At 45.4% G+C, this 25,111-nt stretch overlaps 2 protein-coding genes and 1 long non-coding RNA gene across 8 annotated transcripts in view; 1 reads left to right on the top strand and 2 right to left on the bottom strand.

Moving 5' to 3' along the window:
• SLC6A20 (solute carrier family 6 member 20) overlaps positions 1-10,093 on the top strand; it is a 43,499-nt gene extending 33,406 nt beyond the window's left edge. For 2 of the 5 annotated variants that reach the window (XM_024765253.1, XM_024765252.1), the window contains 3 exons: positions 1,010-1,214; positions 2,696-2,855; positions 3,969-5,748. In XM_024765253.1, coding sequence (XP_024621021.1) covers positions 1,010-1,214; positions 2,696-2,855; positions 3,969-4,557 — 954 coding nt within the window. In that variant the 3' untranslated portion in view covers positions 4,558-5,748. Of the gene's footprint in view, positions 1-1,009; positions 2,237-2,695; positions 2,856-3,968; positions 5,887-9,946 lie in introns of those variants that run through there. The other 3 variants (XM_024765255.1, XM_024765254.1, XR_003005953.1) reach the window with 3 other exon arrangements.
• LOC112413330 (uncharacterized) lies at positions 6,809-10,991 on the bottom strand. Its single transcript, XR_003005954.1, has 3 exons — positions 10,109-10,991; positions 8,465-8,862; positions 6,809-6,859 (listed from the first exon to the last, which is right to left on the bottom strand). It is a non-coding gene; the product is annotated as an uncharacterized LOC112413330 (long non-coding RNA).
• Positions 10,992-14,522: 3,531 nt separating this feature from the next.
• SACM1L (SAC1 like phosphatidylinositide phosphatase) overlaps positions 14,523-25,111 on the bottom strand; it is a 57,219-nt gene continuing 46,630 nt past the window's right edge. For both annotated transcript variants that reach the window (XM_024765256.1, XM_024765257.1), the window contains 7 exons: positions 23,576-23,714; positions 21,450-21,519; positions 21,261-21,333; positions 20,382-20,475; positions 20,170-20,262; positions 19,444-19,501; positions 14,523-16,366 (listed from right to left, as the gene is read on the bottom strand). In XM_024765256.1, coding sequence (XP_024621024.1) covers positions 16,230-16,366; positions 19,444-19,501; positions 20,170-20,262; positions 20,382-20,475; positions 21,261-21,333; positions 21,450-21,519; positions 23,576-23,714 — 664 coding nt within the window. In that variant the 3' untranslated portion in view covers positions 14,523-16,229. The remainder of the gene's footprint in view (positions 16,367-19,443; positions 19,502-20,169; positions 20,263-20,381; positions 20,476-21,260; positions 21,334-21,449; positions 21,520-23,575; positions 23,715-25,111) is intronic.

The raw sequence follows: 25,111 nt of genomic DNA, 5'->3' as shown, positions 1-25,111 counted from the left end.
TGACCGGCGTGCTTGCTATTTTATTTGTTCACCTTTATTGCATCCCAGCTGTCTTCTGGGGGCATGTATTATCAGTGACACTGCTTAGCGCTGTCGGCTCATGGTAATAAAAAGCAGGCCACCTTTAGTAGGTTCTGTTGTTGTTTTTAAATTCTCTGCAAGTGATCACTCCCTTATGGTCTGCACCCAGGGCGGATGAACACCATTGTCCCCGTTGGGACGCTGCTGAGCTGACCTGTATTTTGAATCTGACAGTCCAGCATCCGCCGTTCCAGGGGAAGGGTGCTGAAATCTTAGTTCTTATTCCTGCTGACTCTTCACTCATAGTGGCATGTTTTCTGGTCAGTTTATAAATCTCGGGTTGCAAGCTCACCGCTTGATCATCTCTGGTGGTCTTACAGGTAACCCAATTCAGACCTGCAATGGAAGCCTTCCCCAGTGTTTGCTTCTGCTGCTTCTGCTACTGGCAGCCAGGGGGTGCTCCCCCCCCCCCACCCATAAGCCCTTTCAACCAGGAGCTGAGGCTCTATTTCCACAGTTCAGTATCCCTACAGCAGCGTTACCGCCGCAGGCATCTGGCCTCTGAGCAGCCTGCCCACTTGGTTGCCTGCCGACCAGGCCAGCTCCCCACCATTCTGGATCCTGTAGCTGTGGCTCCACTATCTCAGCTCCCGGAACACCCAGTCAGTCATGATACAGGAAAAAGAAATTATGCAACCATTATCTTACTATACTTTATCCATAATGATGTGAGTTGGGGCAGGAGAGAGGAACTCAGTGTTCCAAGTTGACTGAGGTATCTCCTCACACTTTGCAAATAAGGGCTCCTGACAGCTCGCATTTCTGTCCAGCCCAGCTTACCCTCAGTGGGCTGGTGTGCAGATGGAAGATCCAACCTCAGAATGTGGCTTCTCGTGGCTGATTCTCAGGTTCCCCAAGTAGCTTAGCACCTGGGGAAGAAGTCCTAAGTCCCCCGGGTGTGTAACTGGTGTCTTCATCCTGTGGGCAGGCCGTCCAGGGCACCGGCCTGGCCTTCATCGTCTACACAGAGGCCATTAAAAACATGGAGGTGTCCCAGCTGTGGTCGGTGCTCTACTTCTTCATGCTGCTGATGCTGGGCATTGGAAGCATGCTGGGGAACACGGCCGCCATCCTCACCCCTCTGACCGACAGCAAGGTCATCTCCAGCTACCTGCCCAAGGAGGCAATCTCAGGTGAGTGGGCCAGCGAAGGCGGCGGGGCTCGGGGAGGTGAGCAGAGGGAGGAGTCTCCTCAGGGGCCGCAGGCTCAGCGAGAGGCCGCAGCAGCCTCACCAGGGTCCTGCCATGGCTCTCTCCTCTCGGGCAATCTGGGACCTGGTACACATGATTCACCCCATGCATCTGGTTCTCCACATCACAGGGGAGTGAAGTGGTCACCCCAACCTTGGCAAAGGCCAAACCCCCCGACACAGCCCTCAGAGCTCTCCAGGCTAGCAGAGAACCTGCTTTTGTCTTTGTGTTGACTGAAGCATAACAACAACACGTACATTTCTCGCACCAGAGAGCCCCTCCCTGCTCCTGCCCCATCAGTACGCCCCCATCCCCATCCTCTTTCCTGTCCGTGTAATAATCCAGCCTAAGACCATACACCACAATTCATCTACCCATTCTGCAGTTGGCAGACCTTTGCCTTGTGGGGGCAAGAACCTGTTTATCCAGGCCTGCCTCTCCACTTCACTCCACCACCCATCTGCGCCAGTGCAACCTGGCAGTGTCCAGAGAACCGTGACTCCTCACCCCCACATCCAGAACCCCTCGTCCCAGCCCACATCAAACCCCGCTCCCACCAGAGCCCTCTAGCGCTTAGCCTCCCTGCCCTCAGGAGCCAGCATTATGTGAGCCTCCCCTCCCACACAGAGCCTGTTCTCCTTGTGTCCGCCTCAGGACAGCAGTGGGGCTCACTGGCTGGTAGTGTAGGCTGTGGCCATGGAAAGGGCAGGTGGGAGCTTTAGAGTCTAACACTTTGTGGGGTGCCCAAGGGAGGCAGCAGAGACTGGAGCCAGAGCTTCGGTTCTGGAGACAGAAGGGCCTGTGTCTGAATTCCAACTTTCTTTCTGTGCTGTGGAATGTTGGGAAAGTTACCCGACATCTCTGAGCCTTGGCTTCCCCCTCTGTAGAAGGGGGCTCCTGATAACCTGCCCCAGAAGCTAAAGGCTCCACTGCATGGCAAGTGCCTGGGGTGCAGTAGCAGTTGGGTAAGCATTTGTTTCTTCTCTTCCCCTCCCTACTCCTCTCTTCTGGTCAGATGTGAATCCTCTCTAGGGGGTCCTGTGAGGGGTGCCCTGCAGCTCAAATCTCCTCCCCTGATTCACTTCCCATGAGCTTAGTGGCTGAGTTGCTGGGATAAACAGTCACCAGACCCATAGATTGGGTGAGATTCCCCTAGACAGCAACGCCTCCAAGTTTCTCTTTTTCCACCGAGTTTGATTCCCCACTACTGGACGGCTCCACGAATTAGCAGCAGGAAGTCCTGCTGACACTCCTCGCACCACCTTTGCCCCACGCTGCCCAACACACACACGTGGCGCACACGTGCAGAGAGGCCAGCCCACGAGAATGAACTGAGCGGCCAGCGCCTCCGCAGGGTCCACGGCTCTTGGGCCCCGGAGAAAGCTGGGTGCACAGGCGGGTGAGCAGGCGGTCTGTGCTCCTAGGTCTGGTGTGCCTCGTCAGCTGTGCCATCGGCCTGGTGTTCACCGTGGAGGCCGGCAACTACTGGTTTGACATCTTCAATGACTATGCCGCCACGCTGCCCCTGCTGCTCATTGTCCTGGTGGAGGCGGCCGCCGTGTGCTACCTGTACGGATTGAGGAGGTAGGAGGCCTGCCCCGCCCGCCGCCCAGGAAACCCACCCGTGAAGGCCACGCCTCACAACACTTTCTGCCACATGTAGTTTCGAGAGTCCCAGGTGTTCACATTATGCACGTGGGTCTTTGTGGTCTACAGCCCAGGCTCCTGCTAGGTCAGTGGCAGCAGGGGGGGCAGGTGGTGATGGACACGCTGCAGGGTCCAGGAGAGGCAGGGGCTGTGGTTCCTGTTGTGACAGTCTCACCCGGCCCCCTCCCCTCCCCCATGGCTGCCTCTTCTGCCGTGGGGAGCAGTTTCAAAGGCCCGGGACTGGCGGTAAGACACCAATCCGGATGCTGGGCCTGGGTGCCCTCAGGCAAGTCACATCACAGCCCTGGACCTCGGTCCCCTCCCCTGGGAAACGGGGAGGTGGCTGGGTCAGCATTTCTCAAAGTGCTGAGATACTTTCCATCCTCATTTCTATGTGGGGTGGGGGGGCAGAAAAATATGATTAGACTATCCAATCCCTGGTAAAACGGATATATTGGCATGCTATTGCTAAAAAGAGCCCACAGACGATGGGAATCCCAATGGTGGGCTGCAGGCAGCTACACTTGGGAAGCAGCACTCCATGCCAGCTCCAACGGGTCAGGGCCAAGGTGCTTCTGCTTCCTTCAGGTTTTCCCTCTGCCCCAGAAAACCTGCTCTGGTTCCAGGGGACAAAAGCGATTCCCCTGTGGGGGCATATCTAGGGGGAAGGAGAGTTGCTGACGGCAGGGTGGGAGGGGTGGAGCGGGGCTGCCCTCGGGGTCCCCTGGTGTTGAGGACTGGCTTCACAGGCGCCCCGCCAGGCCCTCTGGTGTACAGCCAGCCTCCAGCTGAAGGCCGGCACCAGGAGCATGGCCTCTGATGTCCACTCACCTATGGATGGTTGCTTTGCCCCCTCTGTGGCGGCCTCAGCCCTTCTTCCCTCCCTGCCCCCAAGACCCCCAGAAGGAATCAGAGACCGCCCAGTGGTCGTGTTCAGACATCAGTGGCGCCCAGCACAGAATCTTCCTGAGCAGAGGAGGAGGTGTGGCCTGGACTGCCTGGCGCCAACAGCATGGATAATCCAAGCTTTCTCTCCCCACCTCCGAACAGATTCGAAAGCGACCTTAAGGCTATGACTGGACACGCTCTGAACTGGTACTGGAAGGCCATGTGGGGCGGCGTGAGCCCGCTGCTCATCATCAGCCTCTTTGTCTTCTACCTGAGTGACTACGTCATCACAGGGACCCTGCAGTACCAAGCCTGGGACGCCTCCCAGGTATGTAAAAATACTCAGCCCAGGAGCTGGGCTGTGAGTTTTTCAACATGGGCTGCAGTGAAGAGAGTGAGATTCCATCCAGAACTTCCTGGTGGCCTCTGTCCACTGAGGCCACTCAGGCAAGGCCAAGCAAGGCTGGAGGGCATGGCCCCTGAGGAGCTGGGTGGGGCAGGGACTGGCGTTTACACTGGAGTTGCTAGGACAGAACCGGGGACTGAGAGGGGCACTCAGGAGGCTGGGCTGCATCTGCTCACCCAGCAGAGGGCAGCACATCAGTGTTTTAACAACCTGGACAGCCGTATCACGGCACCGGGCCTGAGGGTCAGCCTTGGCTGTCCTTGCACAGACACTCTCATAAAAAAGATTTACTTTTTAAGGAAAGTAATACAACTGACCAATTTGGATTTCTTTCCCTGTGGATAGAAGATGCTGCCTCTTAGCATATGGTGTGTGTGCAGACAGGGTGCACGGGGCCCGTGCTCCAGTCCACACACTCCACACTGCACCAGGGCTGGGAAGGCGCCACTGCGTCTGGTTCTGGCAGTGGTGCCGAGCAGGGCTTCCCACCCTGCAGTGGAGGAGCAGGGTGTGCAGCCTGATACTTTTGGAAAATGCAATTAACAGTGAATTCCTTTAAAAAAAAAAAAAAGGTGGTAGAGCAAATACAAGCACCAAATATGTATCAGATTCAGCAGACACAGGATTATATGCTGTCAAACTGCTAAAATCATTTATGTTTCCTCCCAATTCCTGTACTCGTCACACAGAACACAATGAGTAACAGACGAGCAACAGAAGTCTGTGGGTTGGTTCCCGCGGCCACACTCCGGGTGGCATTTTGGTTTACAAACCATATGTGCTTTGGTTGACAGCAAGTACCTGCTCCCTGGATTTAGCTGTCCTCTGGTTCCTTTGTGGAAAGGTAGTGTAGCATTTAGTGGCTTTTGGGCCTCAACTGGTTTCTCATCAGTTTTGCATTTACGGAAACATCCATCATTCTTCCAACTAAGTCCTGAGGTCCATCAACACTTCTCCTGAGATGAGAGCTGTGCTGCTGGACACAGAAGCTAATAACCACATGTGGCTATTGAAATTTAAACAAAATTTAAAATTCACTTCTTGCGCATCCCCAGCCACATTCCCAGTGCTCAATGGCCACCTATGCCTGATGGCTGCTGTACTGGACAGGTAGCCCCTACGTTTAGGTGCCCTGCTGCTGCCTTGAACATAAGCCTTGGATTATTCTCATGGTTGCTCTTGCCAGGTAGCTCCAAACAGTACGCACAGGGGGAGTTAGTCTGCCCAGCAGAGCCACTAGTGACCTGCACGCAGAGCTGGGGTGGCCCCGGGTGTAAGAATGCCCGGCCGCAGATGCTCTCTTCCTCCCACTGAAGAGCCTGAGGCCCGGAGGGGTGGTGCCCTCAGAAGGCTCCGCACGGGAGGTTCTTTCTCTTCTGACACTCAGGTTCCTTCTTCAGGGCCAGCTTGTGACCAAGGACTACCCCCCGTATGCACTGGCCATCATTGGGCTGCTCGTGGCCTCCTCTACCATGTGCATCCCCCTGGGGGCCCTGGGGACTTTCATCGTGCGCCACCTCAAGCAGGGAGACACAGCCTCTGTGGCCTGAGAGCTGGGCTTCCCCGAGACTGCCGTCAGCCGCTCACTATCTTACAGCCACTTACGTACAGATGGAGCCGCCTCGGCTGCTTTTGGAAATACTGACTCCGGAAGCACTCCACCCATCGTCTTCTCGAGTCTAGAAAGGATTAGGAAGGTGAAAAGAAAGACTACTCCCTCAGCAGGACACACACCCCACCCGCCACCCCCAGAGTCACACACGGTGCTTCCTCCCTGTCACCACGGAGGCAGAATTCTCACAGCCAGTCTTGAAGACAACTGCTCGACTCTAGCAAAGTCCTAGAAGTAGGGCACACCGGGAGCTGAAATTTGACTACAGTTTTTATGGGATAAAATTTAAGGAATGTTTTCTGGTGAGATCCGGGCATTCATTTTTAGAGAATTTTGAAAAGGAGTTTTTTAACTAAGATGACTAATCTGAATGTCCTCAACGCAAAATTAATTAGTTCTTTTTTCAGTCACGGTGAACCTGCAATCACTGTGTTCTCCTTCACTAATAGGATTGACTGGCCATAAAGAAAGGCCTTTGTTTGGAGCTCACAAAAGGAGTCACTTTTCCCTAATCTGAGGCCTCTCAGTGGGTCCAAGACCAGTCCTCTCTACAAACAACCCAAACCACCTTCGGCCCTGGTGTCTCACGACACTGAAAAGCTGCCAGAGCCTCTATGAGGATGAAAGTGAAGCTAACTTTCCCATAGACCTAAAGTTATATTTGGACCTGATGACCAACTCTTTATAGGAAAGACCATAACTTAGTTTTAAATTATTTATCTGTACATAAGTTTTCTAAAATGTATAGAAAGACGGCTCTCAAACAGAACACCCAGTAAGTGAAGACACCATATTTATGATACAGCATTAGTCCACCTTGTGAACGTCTCCTGTCGTTTAACTGCAATAAGTAGGTCAGGGTTATCTCGGAAGTGAGGAGGTCCCTTACTGCTCTAACACTCCTCAATTCCATGCTCTCAGTGCAGCACACAAAGTTTCTTTGAGTAGATTTGTACAGACATCTTTAAAGACACTTACACATTCACCTGGGACATCAGCTAGAGACGGCTTTTCTTTTTCATGCCATAAACCTCCCTATAACAAGAAATACGCATTAGAAAGGTCTTAGGTAGTCTTGAACTTCCAGCTTCACCTGATGCCCATAAAAAGACCACTTGGTGGTGTTAGGCAAACTGGAGAGCGGCATGTAAGTCAATGATGTTAGAACACACCCTCACCCCATATACAAGAATAAACTCAAATATAAGACACGACACCATAAGACTCCTAGAAGAGAACATAGGTAAAGCATTCTCTGACATAAATCGTGCCAATGTTTTCTTAGGTCACTCTCCCGAGAGAACAGAGATAAAAGCAAAAATACACAAATGGGACCTAAACAAACTTAAGCTGTTACACAGCAAAAGAAACCATAAACACAACAAAAAGACAACCTATGGACTGGAAGAAAATATTTGCAAATGATGTTACCAACAAGGGCTTAATTTCCAAAATATACAAACAGCTCATACAAGTCAACAACAAAAAATAACCCAATCCAAAAATGGGCAGAAGGCCTAAATAGACATTTCTGCAAAGATAACATACAGATGGCCAACATGCACGTGAAAAGATGTTCAACATCACTAATAGAGAAATGCAAATCAAAGCTACAAATCAAAATGTCACACACCAGTCAGAATGACCATCATTAAAAAGTCTACAGATAGGGCTTCCCTGGTGGCGCAGTGGTTAAGAATCCACCTGCCAATGCAGGGGACATGGGTTCGAGCCCTGGTCTGGGAAGATCCCACATGCTGCGGAGCAACTAAGCCTGTGTGCCACAACTACTGAGCCTGCGCTCTAAAGCCCGGGAGCCACAACTACTGAAGCCCGCGTGCCTAGAGCCTGTGTTCCGCAACGAGAGAAGCCACTGCAATGAGAAGTCCGCACACCGCAACAAAGAGTAGCCCCTGCTAAATAAATAAATAAATAAAGTCTACAAATAACAAATGCTGGAGAAGGTGTGGAGAAAGCAGAACCATCCTACACTGTTGGTGGGAATGTAAACTGGTGCAGCTACTATGGAGAACAGTATGGAGGTTCCTCAAAAAAACTAAAAATAGAGTTGCCGTATGATCCAGCAATCCCACTCCTGGGCGTGTATCCAGACAAAACTATAATTCAGAAAGATACAGGCACCCCTGTGTTTACAGCAGCACTATTTACAATAGCCAAGACATGGAAACAATCTAAATGTCCATCAACAGATGAATGGATAAAGAAGATGTGGCACATATATACAATGGAATATTACTGAGCCATAAAAAAGAACGAAATCATGCCATTTGCGGCAAAATGGATGGACCTAGAGATGATCATACTAAGTACGTCAGAAAGAGAAAGACAAATATACCATATGATGTCACTTATATGTGGAATCTAAAATATGATACAAACGAACTTATCTATGAAACAGAAACAGAACAGACGTGTGGTTTGCCAAGGAGGAGGGGGCGTGGGGGAAGGATGGATTGGGAGGCTGGGATCAGCAGATGCCAACTATTCTTTATAGAATGGGTAAACAACAAGGTCCTACTCTAGCACAGGGAACTATATCCAGTATTCTGTGATAAACCATAATGGAAAAGAAAAAAAAAATCACTTGGCTTTAAAATGCATGAACCAGCATTTACTTACCACAATTAGTCAGTCCTCCGATTTCTTACCAGAGGGTTCTTCGGTGTCACAAAACCTCAGCTATCAAGGCTTGGAGAGTGAGCACACTCAACAGCAAATACACAGCACAGAGTCTGTTCCTGAATCCTTACGGGTCACAGTCTCCGAGCCCCCAGCCCTGGTCACTGTCTTACAACAGGGGCCGCCCCTCGGGGGTTGGTCATCACCTGGGTATTTCAGCCCTGAATGCTAGGTATCCTCAGGAGCATAGACACAAATGTTCTAGAGCAGCTCTTCATTCACAGTTGCTGTACTTCAGAGGTCCTCCACCTCAGTGTCCATTCAAACCACCCGGGAGCATTGAAAACTCCTGGTGTCCAGGCCACGCCTGGGAACCTGCCAATCAGAGAACCAGGGCCCTATTTAAGAGAGAAGGAAAATGTGTCATACATTTAAGCACACTTACATCGAAAGTGACCTTTAAAATTTTGAAAGCACTTTTGAGCATTTCTAATTGTATGGAAAAGTTACTTCTCCAGAAAAATATTTGCTCACAGAAGTCGAACAGGTGAAGTCCCATTATTATAGACTAATGTGCTCCAGATGAAAATGTCTCCAGCTTGGGTTCAGTTTTATTCTGCTTTCTGAGAACTGCACGAAGAGCAGAACATTTCATAGTAATCCTCAGTCCTGTTTCAAAAAATTCTTTGAATTCTTTGACTATTTTCTAGGGACTGCACAAAAGCAGTCATCTTAACATTTGTCCACCCTCTTCCAATAAGCTGGAGAGAAAAAGGCACGTTTCATCCCTGTGCCCTTAGCAGTACAATGACATTAGAGCCAGACATGGACTCCAGAAAGCTTTCTGATTATACTAAAAACACACCTACTCTTAGTTCTAAAGAATCAGGTAGGGAAATATTTGTTTTTTTTTAGCAATTGTCATAAATAAAACCCTAAACAAATATATCTCTAGGTCTTTTTGTTCACTTATGAGATGTAGTTTTGTTTTGAGACCTCTCAACACAAGATTTTCCCTCCTTATGTAAACATACTAGCTAATTTTGAAAACAAAAAAAAGGAAAATAAAGGAGAATCCATCTGGTCTCTTTTCTACTGCCTTCTCTGTTTGCTTCCTCACACGCAGTGAAACCGCACCAATGCAGTGTATGAAGGCCATCACATGAGAAGAGGATCACATGATAACAGGAAGGGTAGCATCCAAAAGAGAAATTAGGGGGAAAAATTCTAATTTGCTGGATTTAAACAGAATGTGAGCTCTTCCGAATTGCTGCAGAATCTTTCCAACCCTTTTGAGAGGTGCCCTGGGCAGTCTGCCCACCTCAGAATCCCTTGTTGGCTGAGGCCATGAGAACCCACACAATAGGTTTGGGTGTGACCTCAGAACTGTCCTGGGGCGGAAAGAGCGTGTAAACTATTGTGTTAGATTTCTGTAAGTTATTTTACATAGAAAAATTAACTTATGGCTGTTCCACTTTATAGACAGAAAAGCTGGGGAAGAGAATTAATTCACCCAACCATTTTCTACTCAGCATCCAGTCAGGAAGAAAAAAAAAACAAGCGATTTAAACAATCCTTTGCAAGGCAAAAAGTACGTCTACAAATATGAAATTCTCAAGCAGAATTTTCTGACCAGTCTCTTACATGTGACTCATGTGTCCTTTCGTATTGCCCAGCTGCACAGGATCAGCCTTTACGGACTATACTACAATCCAGTCCCTGTGTAGGCTCTGGGGAAAGTTCTGGTCTCTGGACTTCATGGCTCTTAAATTCTGGAAGGGAAAAAGACAATGACAGGTAACAAATGATATAATTACAGACTGTGATCTTTTCTAAGAAGGAAATAAATGGGCCAAGTGATGGTGTGAGAGGGACAGTGCTTCAATCAGGTGGTCGAGGAGGAGATACGTGGACTGAATTTTGAAGAAGAATGAACTAGTTATTGGAATTGCTGGAAGGTCTGTCCAGGCAGAGGCAATGGCAGTGCAAAGGCCCTCAGGGGAGAAAGAGCAGAAAGGAGGCCTGTGGTTGGACTGGGGACGGGAGCGATGGGAGATGAGCTTGGAGAAGTGGGCAGAGACCAGGTCATATAAGGCCTTATAGGCCACAACAGAGCTCCGGTTTCCTTCAAAGAGCAAGAGAATCTCACCTGAGGGTTTAACGTGGGGCCCTGCGTCATCTAGTTTACACTTGAAAGATCACTTGTAGCTGTGGAGAACAGACTGGTGAGGGTTGTAGATGGGGACCTTGGAAAATTATTCCAGGAGCTACTTTAGGAAGTCCATGGGAAAGATGATGGTGGCATAGACTTGGAAATGAATATGGAGAGGAATAGGTGGGTCTGAGTTATATTTTGGCAGGGGAGAGTTGCCAAGACTTGCTTATGGACTGGATGCATAGTTGAGAGGAGAGGGATGAAATGTCTGACTTACTGGGTGGATGCTGGTGGCATTTCCTGAGATGGAGAAAACTCGGCATGGAACCAGTCTGCAGAGTATAAATCAAGAGCTCTGGGGGGAAAAAAAAGAGCTCTGCTTGACCATACTGCGTTTGAGATGCCAAGTGAATCAGGTGGGAATATCGGGTGGGCAGCAGAGCATTAGAATCTGAACCTTTTGGAAAGCTCCGATCTAGATGTATATATATTTGGGAGTCACAGCATCAAGATGCTATTTTAAAACCATGGGTCTAAATGACATCACCTGGGGTAAGTGTACATGGAGATGAGGGCTTAGGACCAAAGCCTACAAAAAAATCCAACATGTGTCCAGACAGGGCCACAGGTTCTTTTCCATCTTTCTCATTGAGAGAGGGGGTCTGTGTCCCTCCCCCTGAATCTGAGTGGGTTTGTGAGGGCTCCAACCAATAGAATATGGCAGAAGGGACACCACTGGACATTAGAGGCTAGATCATACCATGCAAGCTTCCACCTGGTTTGCTGGAACTCTCACTCCGGCTGCCGTGAGCCAACCAGGTATGAAGTCCTACGACCTTGAGGCTGCCGTGCTGCAAAGCCACATGGAGGTGCTCCAGCTCACAGAACCAGCTGGTCCACCTTCCAGCCACCCTTGTGCAGCACCAAACCAGCGCAGACCAGAGACCAGCCCCTCTGTCAGCTGAGTATCACTGAGTGACCTCTGTCAGTGCCATCTGGAACAGAAGAGATCACCCAGCTGTGGCAGGCTCCATTCCTAACTCGCAACACTGTGAGATTACTTTCCAGAAATAGATAACTAGAACAGGGATAAAGCAGAGAGGAGACATCAGTAGGCAATGGAGTTGTGAATAAAGCTGGACAGAACCCAGGAGAATGTGTGCTCCCAAAAGGTCAGGAGAAGGCCATCTTAAATTCTCCAAACATGACTTACAACCTGTACTTTCTACTTCTCCTAACCTCAGAGTCTATGTTTAAACCGAAATCTAATAGGAGCTCAATTTAGGACATAAAATGTAACATGATATTTTAATAGATGCGACTTTAGCTTCCTACAGCTAGAAAAATAAACAGGCAACAGGCACGCATCACTGAAAATGGTGAAGAAAGACGAATGTCTGGGCCTTTGGCTAAAACAAACAAAAAGCAAAGACAAAGTTATGCTCAAAATAATCTGTAAAGGGAAGTGCTAAGAACAAACAGGCCATCTGACCAGTTCACGCAGGACCAGGGCATTCGTGGTAATAATTAAACATGTCACAACTCCTTTTAGTTGTCTCTCCCCCTCCACCCCCGCAGTGAAATCCCATTTATGGAGCCTCTGCGTGACGTCCAACACAGAGGATGAGAGCTGGACATCAAGGAAGAGCTCCCGCCTGTAGACTTACCTGGGTTTCTCAGCAGGGGTGTGTCCGTGTGCATGTGTTATCCTAGGGAACTGCCATATGGATGAGAATCCAAGAATTTATAGTTAAGAGACCAAGTTCAACACACAAGTGAGGTCCAAATATAAATCAGAGCCCATGTTTTCTTTAACTCCATGGCCAGAGTGCTCGCCCTCATAAGGCTCGCGAGCCTTACTCAAAATCAGTTTCACAGAATCGTCCTATTGAGATGCTCTGTAAATAAATTCCACAGACCAAAAAGTCTGGGTGCTGCTGCGTTGCACACCCCCTCTAGGGGTGTCAAACCTCTGACAAGTCCGAGAATTGAGACAAGTCTTTGACTATGTTTAACCCAATGTTTCCAAATGGTTCTCACCACAGATCCCTACTGTCAAAAAACAGCTCTGAGCACACAGGACTCATGTTAGTCCAAACACTCAGGACAATGCTTTGCCGAACAGACTGAGAAACTGGGGGCCCAGAGCTCAGGGAAGAGCCAGGGCATCCTGCAAGACACGGCCGCGTGAGGAAGAGTTCTCAGCAGTGAAAACACCCAGGCCAACAGGACAGAACAGAAAGCCGAAACCCCGCAAGTGGAGGGGAGCCTGATGTGTGATGGTGGCAGCATCGCACAGCAGGACGGAGGGAGTCGGGAAGGCTCTCTGCTAACTCTTCCCGTTAACCCAGTGGGAAAAGAAAACTGGAGCCTGTGTCGGATGACAGCACACAGTCCCTCCCCAGGGGCTACACTCTCCTCCCTCCATCACTTCAAGTATGGCCATGCGACTTGCTTTGACCAATGAAATGTGAACAGAAGAGATTGTCACCTTCAAGCAGAAACTTCTCCCTTTTCTTTCTGCCAGAACAACTGGTAATGTTCCTGTGTGAAGCTGTTCCGTCAGTCTGGGTCCCAGGATGCAGATGTCATGTAGCAGAGCTGCAGCAGACCCTTCAAGGATACATAGAATGAGTGAGAAATAAGTCTTCATTTTTTTAAAGCCACTGAAATTTGGGGATCATTTGTTACCGCAGCATAATCTGATCTACCTGGATTGACACAGACCATTTCCTTACTTTATAGAATGGGAAAAGACCTGACATGAAAAAGCAAAATTATGTGAAAAGAAGTCCCTTGGTGTTGAGCAATGTTGCCTTACCCAAGCACAAGGGATGGTAGGAAATTTCTGGTAAATTCAACACCATTGAAATTATACACTTCTTTCACCAAAAGTAACCACAAGAAAATGAAAAGACAAGCCACAAACTAGAAGAAGATATATGTAGTACATATAAGCAACAAAGAATTACTCTCCAGAATATATAAAGAATTTCAGAAATCTTTAAGGACAAGCAATCTAACAGAAACAGGCAAAGACCTCAACGGCACAGCACAGGAAACACCCGATTCCCTCCAGCACCAGCTCTGAATCATGACTTTGGATTTTTCTCTCCTTACAGGCTGTGGGAACAGACTTCTAGAGAGCCCCACCTCCCGGTATTCATGCCCTGTGTAATCCCCTCCCCGAGTGAGCTGATCTAGTGGCTTGTTTCTAATGCATAGAATATGGCACAAGTGATGGGATGACACTTCTGAGATTAGGTTAAAAAAGACTGTGACTTCCATCTTGCTGGCTTTGGTGAACCAAGATGCCAAGGTGGAGAGGTCCATGTGCCAAAGAACATAATATTTTAAAGACTTATTGTAATTTATCTGTAGTAGGAAAACTTCTGACATCAGGACTCATAGGCAAGCAGGAGGAAAAACCCCCAAACCCTTGTTTAAGCCACTTCCCCCCAAAACACCCTTCACACACCACACACACACGTGCAAGGGTCTCCTAGGCACCGAGGTGTCTACATCAGCATTTCCCTCGGGCTCCCTGACATCTTCCTGTGGCCTGAGAGGACGTTTTCTAATAAGCATATTGTCCCACTTCTTGGTTGAGAGCCTCTATCATTTTGAAAAAGAAATTACAATTTGGAGGTGGGAATACAGGGGACATCTTTTAATGAACACTATACTAAATATTCCCCTGGAATATCTAACTGAAAAATAATTATAAAAGGATAAACACAATTTTTAAAGTGGCCATAATTGGAAAGTAGAATTTCAGAAGCTACTCATTTTCTTGCTTACTTACATTGTCTCATTCTTCTATAATGACCACACATTGCTTTGCATGTTTTTTATAAAAAGGAACATCCCTTTGTAAAACAAGGTATAGGAATGACACCAACATTAGTTAGAAAAGAGTATGACATTTTATTTTCACTTACGGATGGACAGTACATGAATTTAGAAATATAATCATTGCAGGGTTCTGAAATATTGATACCTTAAGATCTAACACACCAACATTAGCCCATTCACTGCAAAACAGCCACGTCAGCAGTTCAGATTTGGTCTTTGTTGTGGTCGCTGAAATAAGTTCTTAATGTGAAATGCCCAGTAGCATCTGAGTAATACATTACAGTAGACATGAACTAAGTTTCGATATTTCCTCTTTGGAACAAATTATGCTTATGTACAAGAGTAGGTAGTTCTAATTACTTACCCTATTGTGAGTTTTAATGACTGACTTTAAGCTACAGAGGGGTTTCCAGCTATTATTTCCTTTAAAGTTTCTAAAAGCAACAACTCTTATTAATGTTTATAAAAGATAATGTTGGAAAAAAGGTAATGTTAAAATCAAGGCGCTCTTTAGAGATATTGAAGGACAGGAAAAGGTATTACCATTGAAAAAACTGTACATATTTTCAAGCACAACACAAATATTGTAGCAGTATTTAATTGAACTGTTTTAAAATAGTGGCAATTATACTTCCTTACATACTTTTCTAATTTTTAAACCTCATCATTACAATTTGAATATACAGTCTGCCTTATAATTAGAACTATGCGCAGCTTCTAGAGTGTATTTTTTCAGATTTATTTCTTCACATAAATTAAAGTTTAAGTTGGTCCTTGATTTGGAGAGCTGTAACTACCTGGAAGCACTAAATTTTAGACTTACTGACAGCTAACAAAAACCCTTAAATAGGGAAAAGCATCGACACTACCGTGCGTGGAAAAGCAGCTGCTGCCTCCAAGTGCAACATCGGATTCAGCACAAGACCCGCTCAGAGGCCTGCATGTCTCCATGAAAGACCCCCAAGAAACCGAAAGGTCCGGAATGAAGGAGCTGACCAACCAAGGGCATTTTCCACACTGGGGCAATCCTGAAAACAGAGGAGGCTTTGGACCTCTAGCATAAGAGAGAGACTTCACATTCTTTGATTTCATTTACACCTTTTAAAAAAGATAAAATACACCTGAACCTTTTTCATCACACTTAAACTGCACAGCTAAAGCTGACTGAACTCGTAAGGCAGCCCAAATGAAGCTCCAAAGGAACACCAGACCCTGGTCTCCTCTTTCCTACCATGTAGTCACAGACTATTTCGTCCAACTACTTGATGTATGGAAAAGACATTTTATAAACAGAGTAGAGTTAGCTTATTATTAAACTAAAGAAAAGTCCAAAGATGTATGGAAAAGTATGCTTGCTAACAGAAACTGCTTCTACAGTGACAATAAACTGAGCTACAAAAATAATTTCACTGTTTTAAATAAGGAAAGAAGCTAGATTTTTTTAAAATATATTACTTATTCTGCAACAGCTGATTAAACTGACAATGAATAGATTCCTTCCATTCCGTGAGCTGAATTGAGGTTACATTTTAATTATAGAATAGCTTCAAATGATAACCATCCCCATAGTAAAGAGATCATCAAGGCAGTAACATCAGATCAATTCTAAGTCATCACCCCCACACAAAGCGCAAGATGTGCTTTTGGATAAAGGATTTAAAAAGACCTTGGGCTGACGTGGAAAGCGGGTCAGTAAAGACTCCAGTTCTGCATAATGGAATCTTCCAAGCCAAGCCGCTTTCCACAGACACAAATTCAGTCTATCTTTTCTTTCTGGACCAATCTGGGAGCATCAACAAAATCTTTGCCATTGTAAAGAATAATAAAAAATGTTCCAATGCTTGCAACTCCCCAGAAGAGCACATATGCCAGTGTTTCTGTCCAGGTGTCACCTGTTGATTTTAAAAACAAAGAGCTGATAAATAACAAGTCATTTTATTGATACTAGATCCAGCTTTCAGCCGTTTAGCACATCTTGACAACATTAAAGTTTACAAACACATCCGAAGGAAAAATATAAGAACCTCTCAATTAAGGTTTAAACCAGTGGTTCTCAAACTCTGGCTGGCAACAGAATCCGCTTCAGGGCTTGATAAAGAATCAGCTGCTGGGCTGAACCCCAGCGTGTCTGTCCCATTTAGCAGGCCTGGGGTGGCGTCCAAGAATCTGCATTTCTAACAAGTTCCCCGATTATGCTGATGCTATGGGTCGAGAGACCACATTTTGAGAACCGCTTAACTAAACTAATTTCAGGTTATATCAAGCAAATAGTAATTATTAGTTTTAGATTATATACTTTAATATTATAAGAAATTATTACTAATAGTTTAGTTCATAGTCCTATCTATGACAGGTATCAGCTACTACTAAAATGCCAACACAAAAAATACTGGGTTGGCCAAAAAGTTCATTCGGGTTTTTCTGTTATGGAAAATAACTTTACTAATATACATGCTTCAGAAAAGTTATGTATTAAAGTGTATAGGGGCTTCCCTCGTGGTGCAGTGGTTGAGAGTCCGCCTGCCGATGCAGGGGACACGGGTTCGTGCCCCAGTCCGGGAAGATCCCACATGCCGCAGAGCGGCTGGGCCCGTGAGCCGTGGCCGCTGAGCCTGCGCGTCCGGAGCCTGTGCTCCGCAACGGGAGAGGCCACAACAGTGAGAGGCCCGCGTACCAAAAAAAAAAATAAAGTGTATAAAACAAAACTCAATAAATACAACACATTTAACACAACTCTCCTGATATGCACTTTTTTTCAAAGTCTAGAGTACATGAAGGAAGCAGCAGGCCAATGGGAAAAGGTCTATTTTGTTCAACTCCTTGAACAGGTGAACCCAGTGTTGCTTCTCTCCCGCAATAGTACTGGCCTCACCTGCTGACAGGGAAACATGCAGAGGTCAACAGCCAGTTGAGAGGGCACGCCAGAAAGGAAATCAGGGTGTAGACACTTTCCTAATAAGCTGTCAGAGAACATGCTTGCATTTATTTGCTATTCTCTTAAATACCAAAGTAGGGGCTAGAAATCAGACACTGTCATATCTAAACACCACAAAGATCATTACAACAATTAACTGACATGAGATGTTACTAACCACAGCATCCAGTATCTTTTCACTTGAAAACATTCAAATTTCCACAACTGCTAATTTTGACAGCTCTGGGTTTTAAAACTCTTTTTGGATAAAGAAAAAAGCAGTTCCTCATAAGCCCACTCTGGGACACTCCCCAAAGGAATGGTCCATTTGTTTAGGCTGAGTCTTGGTCTTGATTTCCCTGCCTTTCCAAAGGTTCCACAGGGAAATGTAAGTATATAAAAAGACCAAAATAACAAAACTAATTCAGCAGTGGAGTGGTTCCCAGAAAATGGCATCCAATGGGCAATGTTTTAAAGCGAGAAGTCTAAGGATCTAGGGTGTGAACTGAACCGTGAGCAGCACATGCCAGCTGGTCCTGTCCTCTTCCTTCCTGCCCCAAATGTGACACAGACCCCCTAGTCATGCGGCACAGTGATGCTGCACTCGAGAGTCCTCGGCTTGTTTTTGCACTGTGATGGCTTTTACATTTTTAAAGAACTGTAAAAACAAACTCTGCAAACAGAGACCGTATATAGTTTACAAAATCTAAAATATTTATTATCTGACTCTTCAGAAAACGTCTGCTAACCCCTGCCCTAGAGTAACAAGAAGACAGCTCCTCCCTGTGTCATGACTACCTACACTGCTGAACACTGAGGGGATTACAGAGATGAACAGGTTCTGAGCCTCCCCTCAAGAAGCTGGCAGAATTACTGTGGGGTGTGGGGGGTGAGGAGTCCTTAATTCAGCAAAGTTTTACTGAGGGCAAAACTGTATCCCAGACACAGGAGGTAAAACAATGAGTAAGACACCATCTCTGCCTTCAAAAAGTTGCTGATTCAGTGAGAAAGACGAATGAGTATGCAAACCACTACCACACAAACAGAAATACACCTTGGGTGCATTCAGGACCCAAAGAGTATAGCGCCTCTGAAGAAGAAATCCCTAGGTGCTTACAAGGTTAAAAGAAGAAAGTGCTATAAGAGAGGTACACAAAATGCTGTGGAAATCAGAAAGGGGGAGATGAGGTCTGTGTGGGAGAACAGAGAGACACTTCATGAGAGGAGAGCCTGAGGATGGCAGAAGTCAGCCAGGCAGAGAAATGTCGGCCCAGTGAATTCAGGATAGAGGATGTGACTGGAGGTGCCTAAGGCTGCACCTCGAGGCACAATGCAACGTGTTACAGACTCAAACTCCCAGAGCACTGAACACTGCTTAACATGCATTTAAGATGAAAATGTCTCCATTAACTTAGTAACACAGAAAAACATTGAGAGAGAAAAGAAAACCAATAAAGACCTTGTCAGCTCAGGTTCTTAGGCAATTTCACTATTAAAATTTAAGAAGTAATGTATTCATCTATAATAACATTTATTTGTCCAACATAGGTGGTTGGTTAAATAAATTATACATCCATTAATGGAATACTGTGCAGCCATTAAAAATAAAGAACGTGGGGAAATATTTATATTGCTCAGTGAAAAAACAGATTACAAAAAAATTTGTATCTCACTTTTGAAAACAAGAATACACACTTATAAAGATTAAAACATCAAAATGTTAAGAGTAATTAGCTTATCTCTGAAAGGCAAGGGGATAAATAACATTATCTTCTTTTTTGCCCAACTGTATTTTCTGTAATTACTATGTATTACTTTGATAGCAAGAAAAAAATATTTTAAAAAGCTTAAGTGGGAAAAAAAAGTATCAAGCTACTGAGTATACATTTTTCCTTCTGTCACATCTAAGGACTAATCCTCCCACCTGCCCACTTTACTCATTCAATTCAATAGGGAAACATCAAGTACTGAATAGGTGCACACTTAAGACGCTGTACAGGAAAGATCAACATTCTAAGAAATGACTGTAAGAATGTGAAACAAGGGCAGACTTACCAGCCATAAGCAAACAGATAATGCACATGGAAAAGGCGACAACCATGATAATAGGCAACTGGAAAAGAAAACGGAAAGAGAAGCCATCACATAAGATGCTAATCAATGGTTGTACAATCAGTTATGCATGCTTTGCTTTAAAGAGAATAAAACCCTTCTGCAATCTAATATACAAAGTATCTTTCTTTCAGCAAAACATCATTATTTAGAGTTTTGATCATAACTGCCCAAATCTTCGAACAGGTTAAAAGATCTGAAAAAACATGGCTTTGCTCCAAACCAAGGAGTGCTAAGCAGAGGGAGGTCGCCCAGATGAGAACCCAGACACCAGGCCCCTCCACTCCAGGACACCCTGCCCACTGGAATGAGACCCCAGAGAGGCTCTTGAAAAGTCTTGTGAACAGAGGAGTCAACTTCCAGGTCACAAGTTTGCCTCCGGCAATCCCTGAACCTCAGGGGAGTAGTCTCCAGAAATGAGAAGCCCTCACACTCCCCTTGCGTCTGTGTTCTCACTTAAAGAGGATCTGCCAAAGACAGTCAAGTTTGAAAAAAGACAAACATTCCAAAGTTATTTTACTCCTCTCCCTGATCTGCTCCTTGGGGACACTTAAATATTTATGTTCCATTTAGAACAACATACAATGTTTTATATCAAGGGGAGTTGGCACCATCTATAACTTCAGACACAATGCTTTTAACAACTTGAAAAACATAAACGTTTCTTACAGCCAGGAATTTCAAATCCCTTGGAACACTTAAAGGGCTATGAGATTCTAATTCATCCACTGAATAGTTCCCAAGAAATAAGTCTATGGAATCCTAGAAGAGAAAAAAAGGAAATTAGTAACTCCCAAATTAGATATGATTATATTACTGAAGAACAGTACAAAGATACAGCCACCTAATGACCAAAAATTAGCATCAAATAACAAACTTACTTGTCTAAATCCATCAGAAAAGTTGTTCTTGTAATACCGTATCAGTGAGTTCCAGCCATCCATTATAAGTCCCAACTGAGTTCTCTTCCCAGTTCTGGTTAAATATGAGGTTAAGTTTTGAGTTACAGATTTGCATTAATATGCAATTATGCATTAATATGCAAAAATATAAAATTCTCACACTGTTTTACAGCCAGTAAGTATGTGGTATGGAGATAGGTGAATTATAAAGATTTTTTAAAAAAACATCCCTGAATATATGAAGGAGACACCTCACAAAAGAAACCAGTATCGGGTCCAAGAAATGGGTATCCTATTTCTAAAATATTACCAAAGTAGGCACAAAGAGGAAAAACGCTAAGTTCCACTTGCAAAGACAAGAAATAAGAAGAGAAACACACAGCCCAGGTTAAGTGGCATGAAACAGCAAAGAGACTAGAAAGCTTATCTTGCTCCCAGGGAATCCATATAGCAGAAAAAGACCCAACCACCATGTGTAACAAATTCAAAACATTCTAGCCTCTCACTACCCAGTGTGGTCCTTGAAAACAGCACCAGCACCACCTGGGTACAGAATCTCAGGCCCTGCCCCAGACCTGCTGAGTGGGACTGGGGCGAGTCAGGTGCACAGCAAGCTTTGAGAAAAGCTAAGGAGCCATGGTTCTCAACCCCCACTGCGCATCAGAATCACCCGGGGATGCTAAGAAGACACCAGTGCCTGGGCCCCATCTCCCTGCAGTCCTGACTTGACCGGTCTGAAATGAGGCCCAGACACTGGTGGTTTGCTGTTGCTATTGTCTAGAAGTTGCCCCGAGTGATCTACTATGCACCAGAGCTGTGAACCGCTGGTCTGGAATGTGATTTTAAAGCATGGCTTGCCTGGTAAAGTCAGTCTTCAAGGCACCAGTTCCCGCATACTGTTTGGCACAAGCATTTGCATTGTCAGCCCAGGCTGTGAGAAAGAGTAAAAATCAGCTGATAATGATTAAAATAACAACCAATGCTCTAAATCCAAAATATTTATTTCAGACTTTGAGTAACCTCGCCTCTGTTAAAGAAATTACCTACCGTTTTTGTAAATCTTCTCAAATTCATCTTGTTCTTCAAGCTTTTGTCCCACATGCAAAACTCCTAGTCTCTGGAATAAGAATCATACCTATGTTTATGTGTAACAGATTTCAGCACATATGACTTAGGAAGAAAAAGCATAGTCCCCAGATCATCTGTCACCTGGCTGTAGGTGGGAGATGCTTTCCCTGTACGTGGGGACCACAGCACTCTCCCGCTCAGGCCAGGCTGCAAAAGCCTCTCTTTGGGCTTCCTTCTGCCCATAGCCCCCACTCTCCCTTGAGCCCCAGCACCGCAGGAACAGTGGCAAGACTGTAAACTCAGAGACAGGGGCAGAAGGGAAAGGATGGGGGAGAGGGAAGGCTGCTGCAGGATTCCAGCCATTACTACCTCCTTTCCTGCCACCCCCAACCTTCCACTGACTTTACCCCTCTACCTCCTCACAATTCACCATCTCCAGACTTCTGACCTCCAAACTTATCCCCTAACCCTGGGACCCTTTGAGAATTGGGATGACTACTACCTACCTACCTCCCCACAAACAGCCCTTTGCATATCATCTCAGAGGACTCCTGGGCATGCTGAAGCTCTCTATGGACTCCCCACTGGAGTTCACTGACCACAGATTAGGAACTCCTGCCTTGGTCTTTGTCTCAGACCCGCTACCCTCTTAGAACCACCATCTTCACTGCTCAGCTCAAATGACATCTCGCTCTCTCGCCCTCAGAATGGGGCCTGCCCGTGCTCAATGACCTGCCCTCACTGGAAGGGGAAAGGCACAACTGGAGTCCCCACATTAGCTGGCACTGAGGCTAGAGACGTTCCTGCCCAAAGACTCTCTGAAGGTTGGTTAGGTTTTATAATACTATTTTTAACATGTAAATTAGTTAAATACAGATTACAAAACCTAGTTAAATAGAGTTCTGTTAATCAGCCTTGGAAACAACCATTCCTAATATTGTTTCTATTGAAAAATATATTCTGAAGTACAATAAATCCAACAGACTGACAAGGACACAGTACCATACAAGCTAGAGAATGCTCAAAGAGGGCAACCACTCCTTTGGTATGTCCTACTTGAGGATTTGGGGAGGTATTTTCCCTCCATAATTCTGCCCTGAGTCCCATAAAATTGTCATAAACAAAGTTGAATGTTTACAAATTATTTAGGCAGGAAACCACTTGGGATGCATTTTGTTTGCTCCCTACATCAAATGCCAATGTGATCTGGAAATCTGGGATATACATATTTTTAATTCCAAATATAAAGAGAAGAAAATATTTATGCCTATTCTTTCTCAACAACACAGTCTTACTGGTAAAGCAAAGCTGTGTCAGAAACTTTATAGCTGGGAGTTAATATCCCTTGCCAAACAATAAAAGAGGTGCAAACGCAAACAACTTTTGAGGTACTATTCTGTACTATTAAAGAAGAAATAAAACCTTTCTAAATAAAAATATTTAATGCTGGCAAGATTCACTTTTCACTGCTGGCTAGTCTTAGGGGTAACTGGTATAACACTCTTGGAAAGTATATATTCTCTTTAACCCAGGAGTTAACCCAAAGGAAATAATTCAAGCTAATAATAATATACATAGGTATATTCTCTATAGTCTTATTTATAAGCCAAAAATATAGAAACCTAAATGGCTTAGTAAATTATAGCACAACAATGCACCTCTTAAAAACTATGATCATGGGCTTCCCTGGTGGTGCAGTGGTTGACAGTCCGCCTGCCGATGCAGGGGACACGGGTTAGTGGCCCGGTCCGGGAGGAACCCACGTGCCGCGGAGCGGCTGGGCCCGTGAGCCGTGGCCGCTGGGCCTGTGCGTCCGGAGCCTGTGCTCCGCGGCCGGAGAGGGCACAGCAGTGAGAGGCCCATGTACCGCAAAAAAAAAAAACTATGATCACATATAATGCTAGAGCAAAAAGGCAAAATTTAAAACTGTACATACACTGACCATGATTATGGACAAAGTGTACATCCATGGATGGCAAGACACAAAACCAAAAAGAATTGGGTTAGGACGGGGGCATGTGAATGTTTCTTGTTATTGGTTTTTAAAGATGAAGTTTCTTTTTTGCTATATTGTTTATCTGATAAAAGAAAACAAGCATTTGTACCTGAAGCTGGGCCTGAAGCGAACGACGAGCTAACAGACTCTGGATCACATTAGTTCTGTCCAGACAATCCATGCAATTGCTGCGGAACACGCCTTCCTGGTTAGTCACCACCTTGCCGTCAGAGTCCACTAGAAAATAACTAAAACATATTTATATAAACACTCTCATACCAAAGTCAGCCAAGCCTACTAAGGACAGACCTCTTATAACACAGGTCCATGTCAGAGACATTATTAAAACTGAATTAAACCTAAATTAAAAGGTCAGATGGGAAATGTACAGTTCAGGTATATTTGATTACCAAAGACCAAAAGGAAGTCTGAACAGAAGAGGCAAGACAGCCCCTATCTCAAAACAACTGTAGCATCAAGGTCACTTCACCTAAGAGATGTGAAAAGGGACAGTTGGGAGTATTGTAAAGATGGCTATGGACATCACCGTGTTTCCCTAAGGCCAGAAGAGATCTTCCTTTGACATAATTATTGCACCTATGCCCCCTACGTCGGGATTTCTTGAAGCACAGTCCCCTGTGCTATCTGTATCAGAATTCCCTGAGATGTCTGTTAAAAATGAGGATGCTTGGCCTTGAAATAAACTGAGTAAGACTCTCTGAAGCAAGGGCTGGATATTGTGCATTAAAAATATTTAAAAATCCCTTCTTAAAATGGGTAATAGGGCTTCCCTGGTGGTGCAGTGGTTAAGAATGCCAATGTAGGGGACACAGGTTCGTGCCTTGGTCCGGGAAGATCCCACATGCCGCGGAGCAACTAAGCCCAGGAGCCACAACTACTGAGCCTGCGCTCTAGAGCCCGCGAGCCACAACTACTGAAGCCTGTGTGCCTACAGCTCGTGCTCCACAACAAGAGAAGCCACCGTGATGAGACCATGCACTGCAACGAAGAGTAGCCCCTGCTCGCTGCAACTGGAAAAGCCCATGTACAGCAATGAAGACTCAACGCAGCCAAAAATAAAATAAATAGATAAATGAATTAATTTAAAAAAGAAGGGTAATATATGCAAATAGTACTAAATTTATAAGGTATAATAGGGTATTATTTGAAAAATCCGTTTTCCTTTCTCCCCTGAACCACCCAGATATCTGCACTGGAGCCAACCATGGTTACCAGTTCCTGTGTTTGTCATTTTTAACAATCTGTTCAGATTATTCTATGAACTCAAAAATTTGACAATGTTGACACAGTGTGGCAGTAAAGAGCATGGACTTTGGCAGCAAACAACTGGTTTGCTACCCTTAGCTCCTCAGGCAAGTTACTAGCTGTGTAACTTTAAGTAATTAACCTAATCTCTCAGAGCCTAAATTTTTTTCCCCCACGAAATGAAGATGACAGCATCACCATTAGGCCGCTCTTAGGTTTAAATGAGATAACGTAAAATGCATATAAAGTGCTTAGCCAGAGTGTATGGGACAGAGAATACAATGAATACTAGATAATATTAATTTTATTGCAATTACTCCCCAAAATCAAAAAGTGAGGGAGAAACACAATAGATTCACCGAGGGCTAAAAATCATGAC

The sequence above is a fragment of the Neophocaena asiaeorientalis genome, unplaced genomic scaffold, assembly GCF_003031525.2.
Source record: "Neophocaena asiaeorientalis asiaeorientalis breed wild unplaced genomic scaffold, Neophocaena_asiaeorientalis_V1.1 scaffold409, whole genome shotgun sequence".
Lineage (NCBI taxonomy): Eukaryota > Metazoa > Chordata > Mammalia > Artiodactyla > Phocoenidae > Neophocaena > Neophocaena asiaeorientalis.
Note: the sequence above shows the minus strand (reverse complement) of the source record. Positions and strands in the feature narration are given on the sequence as shown.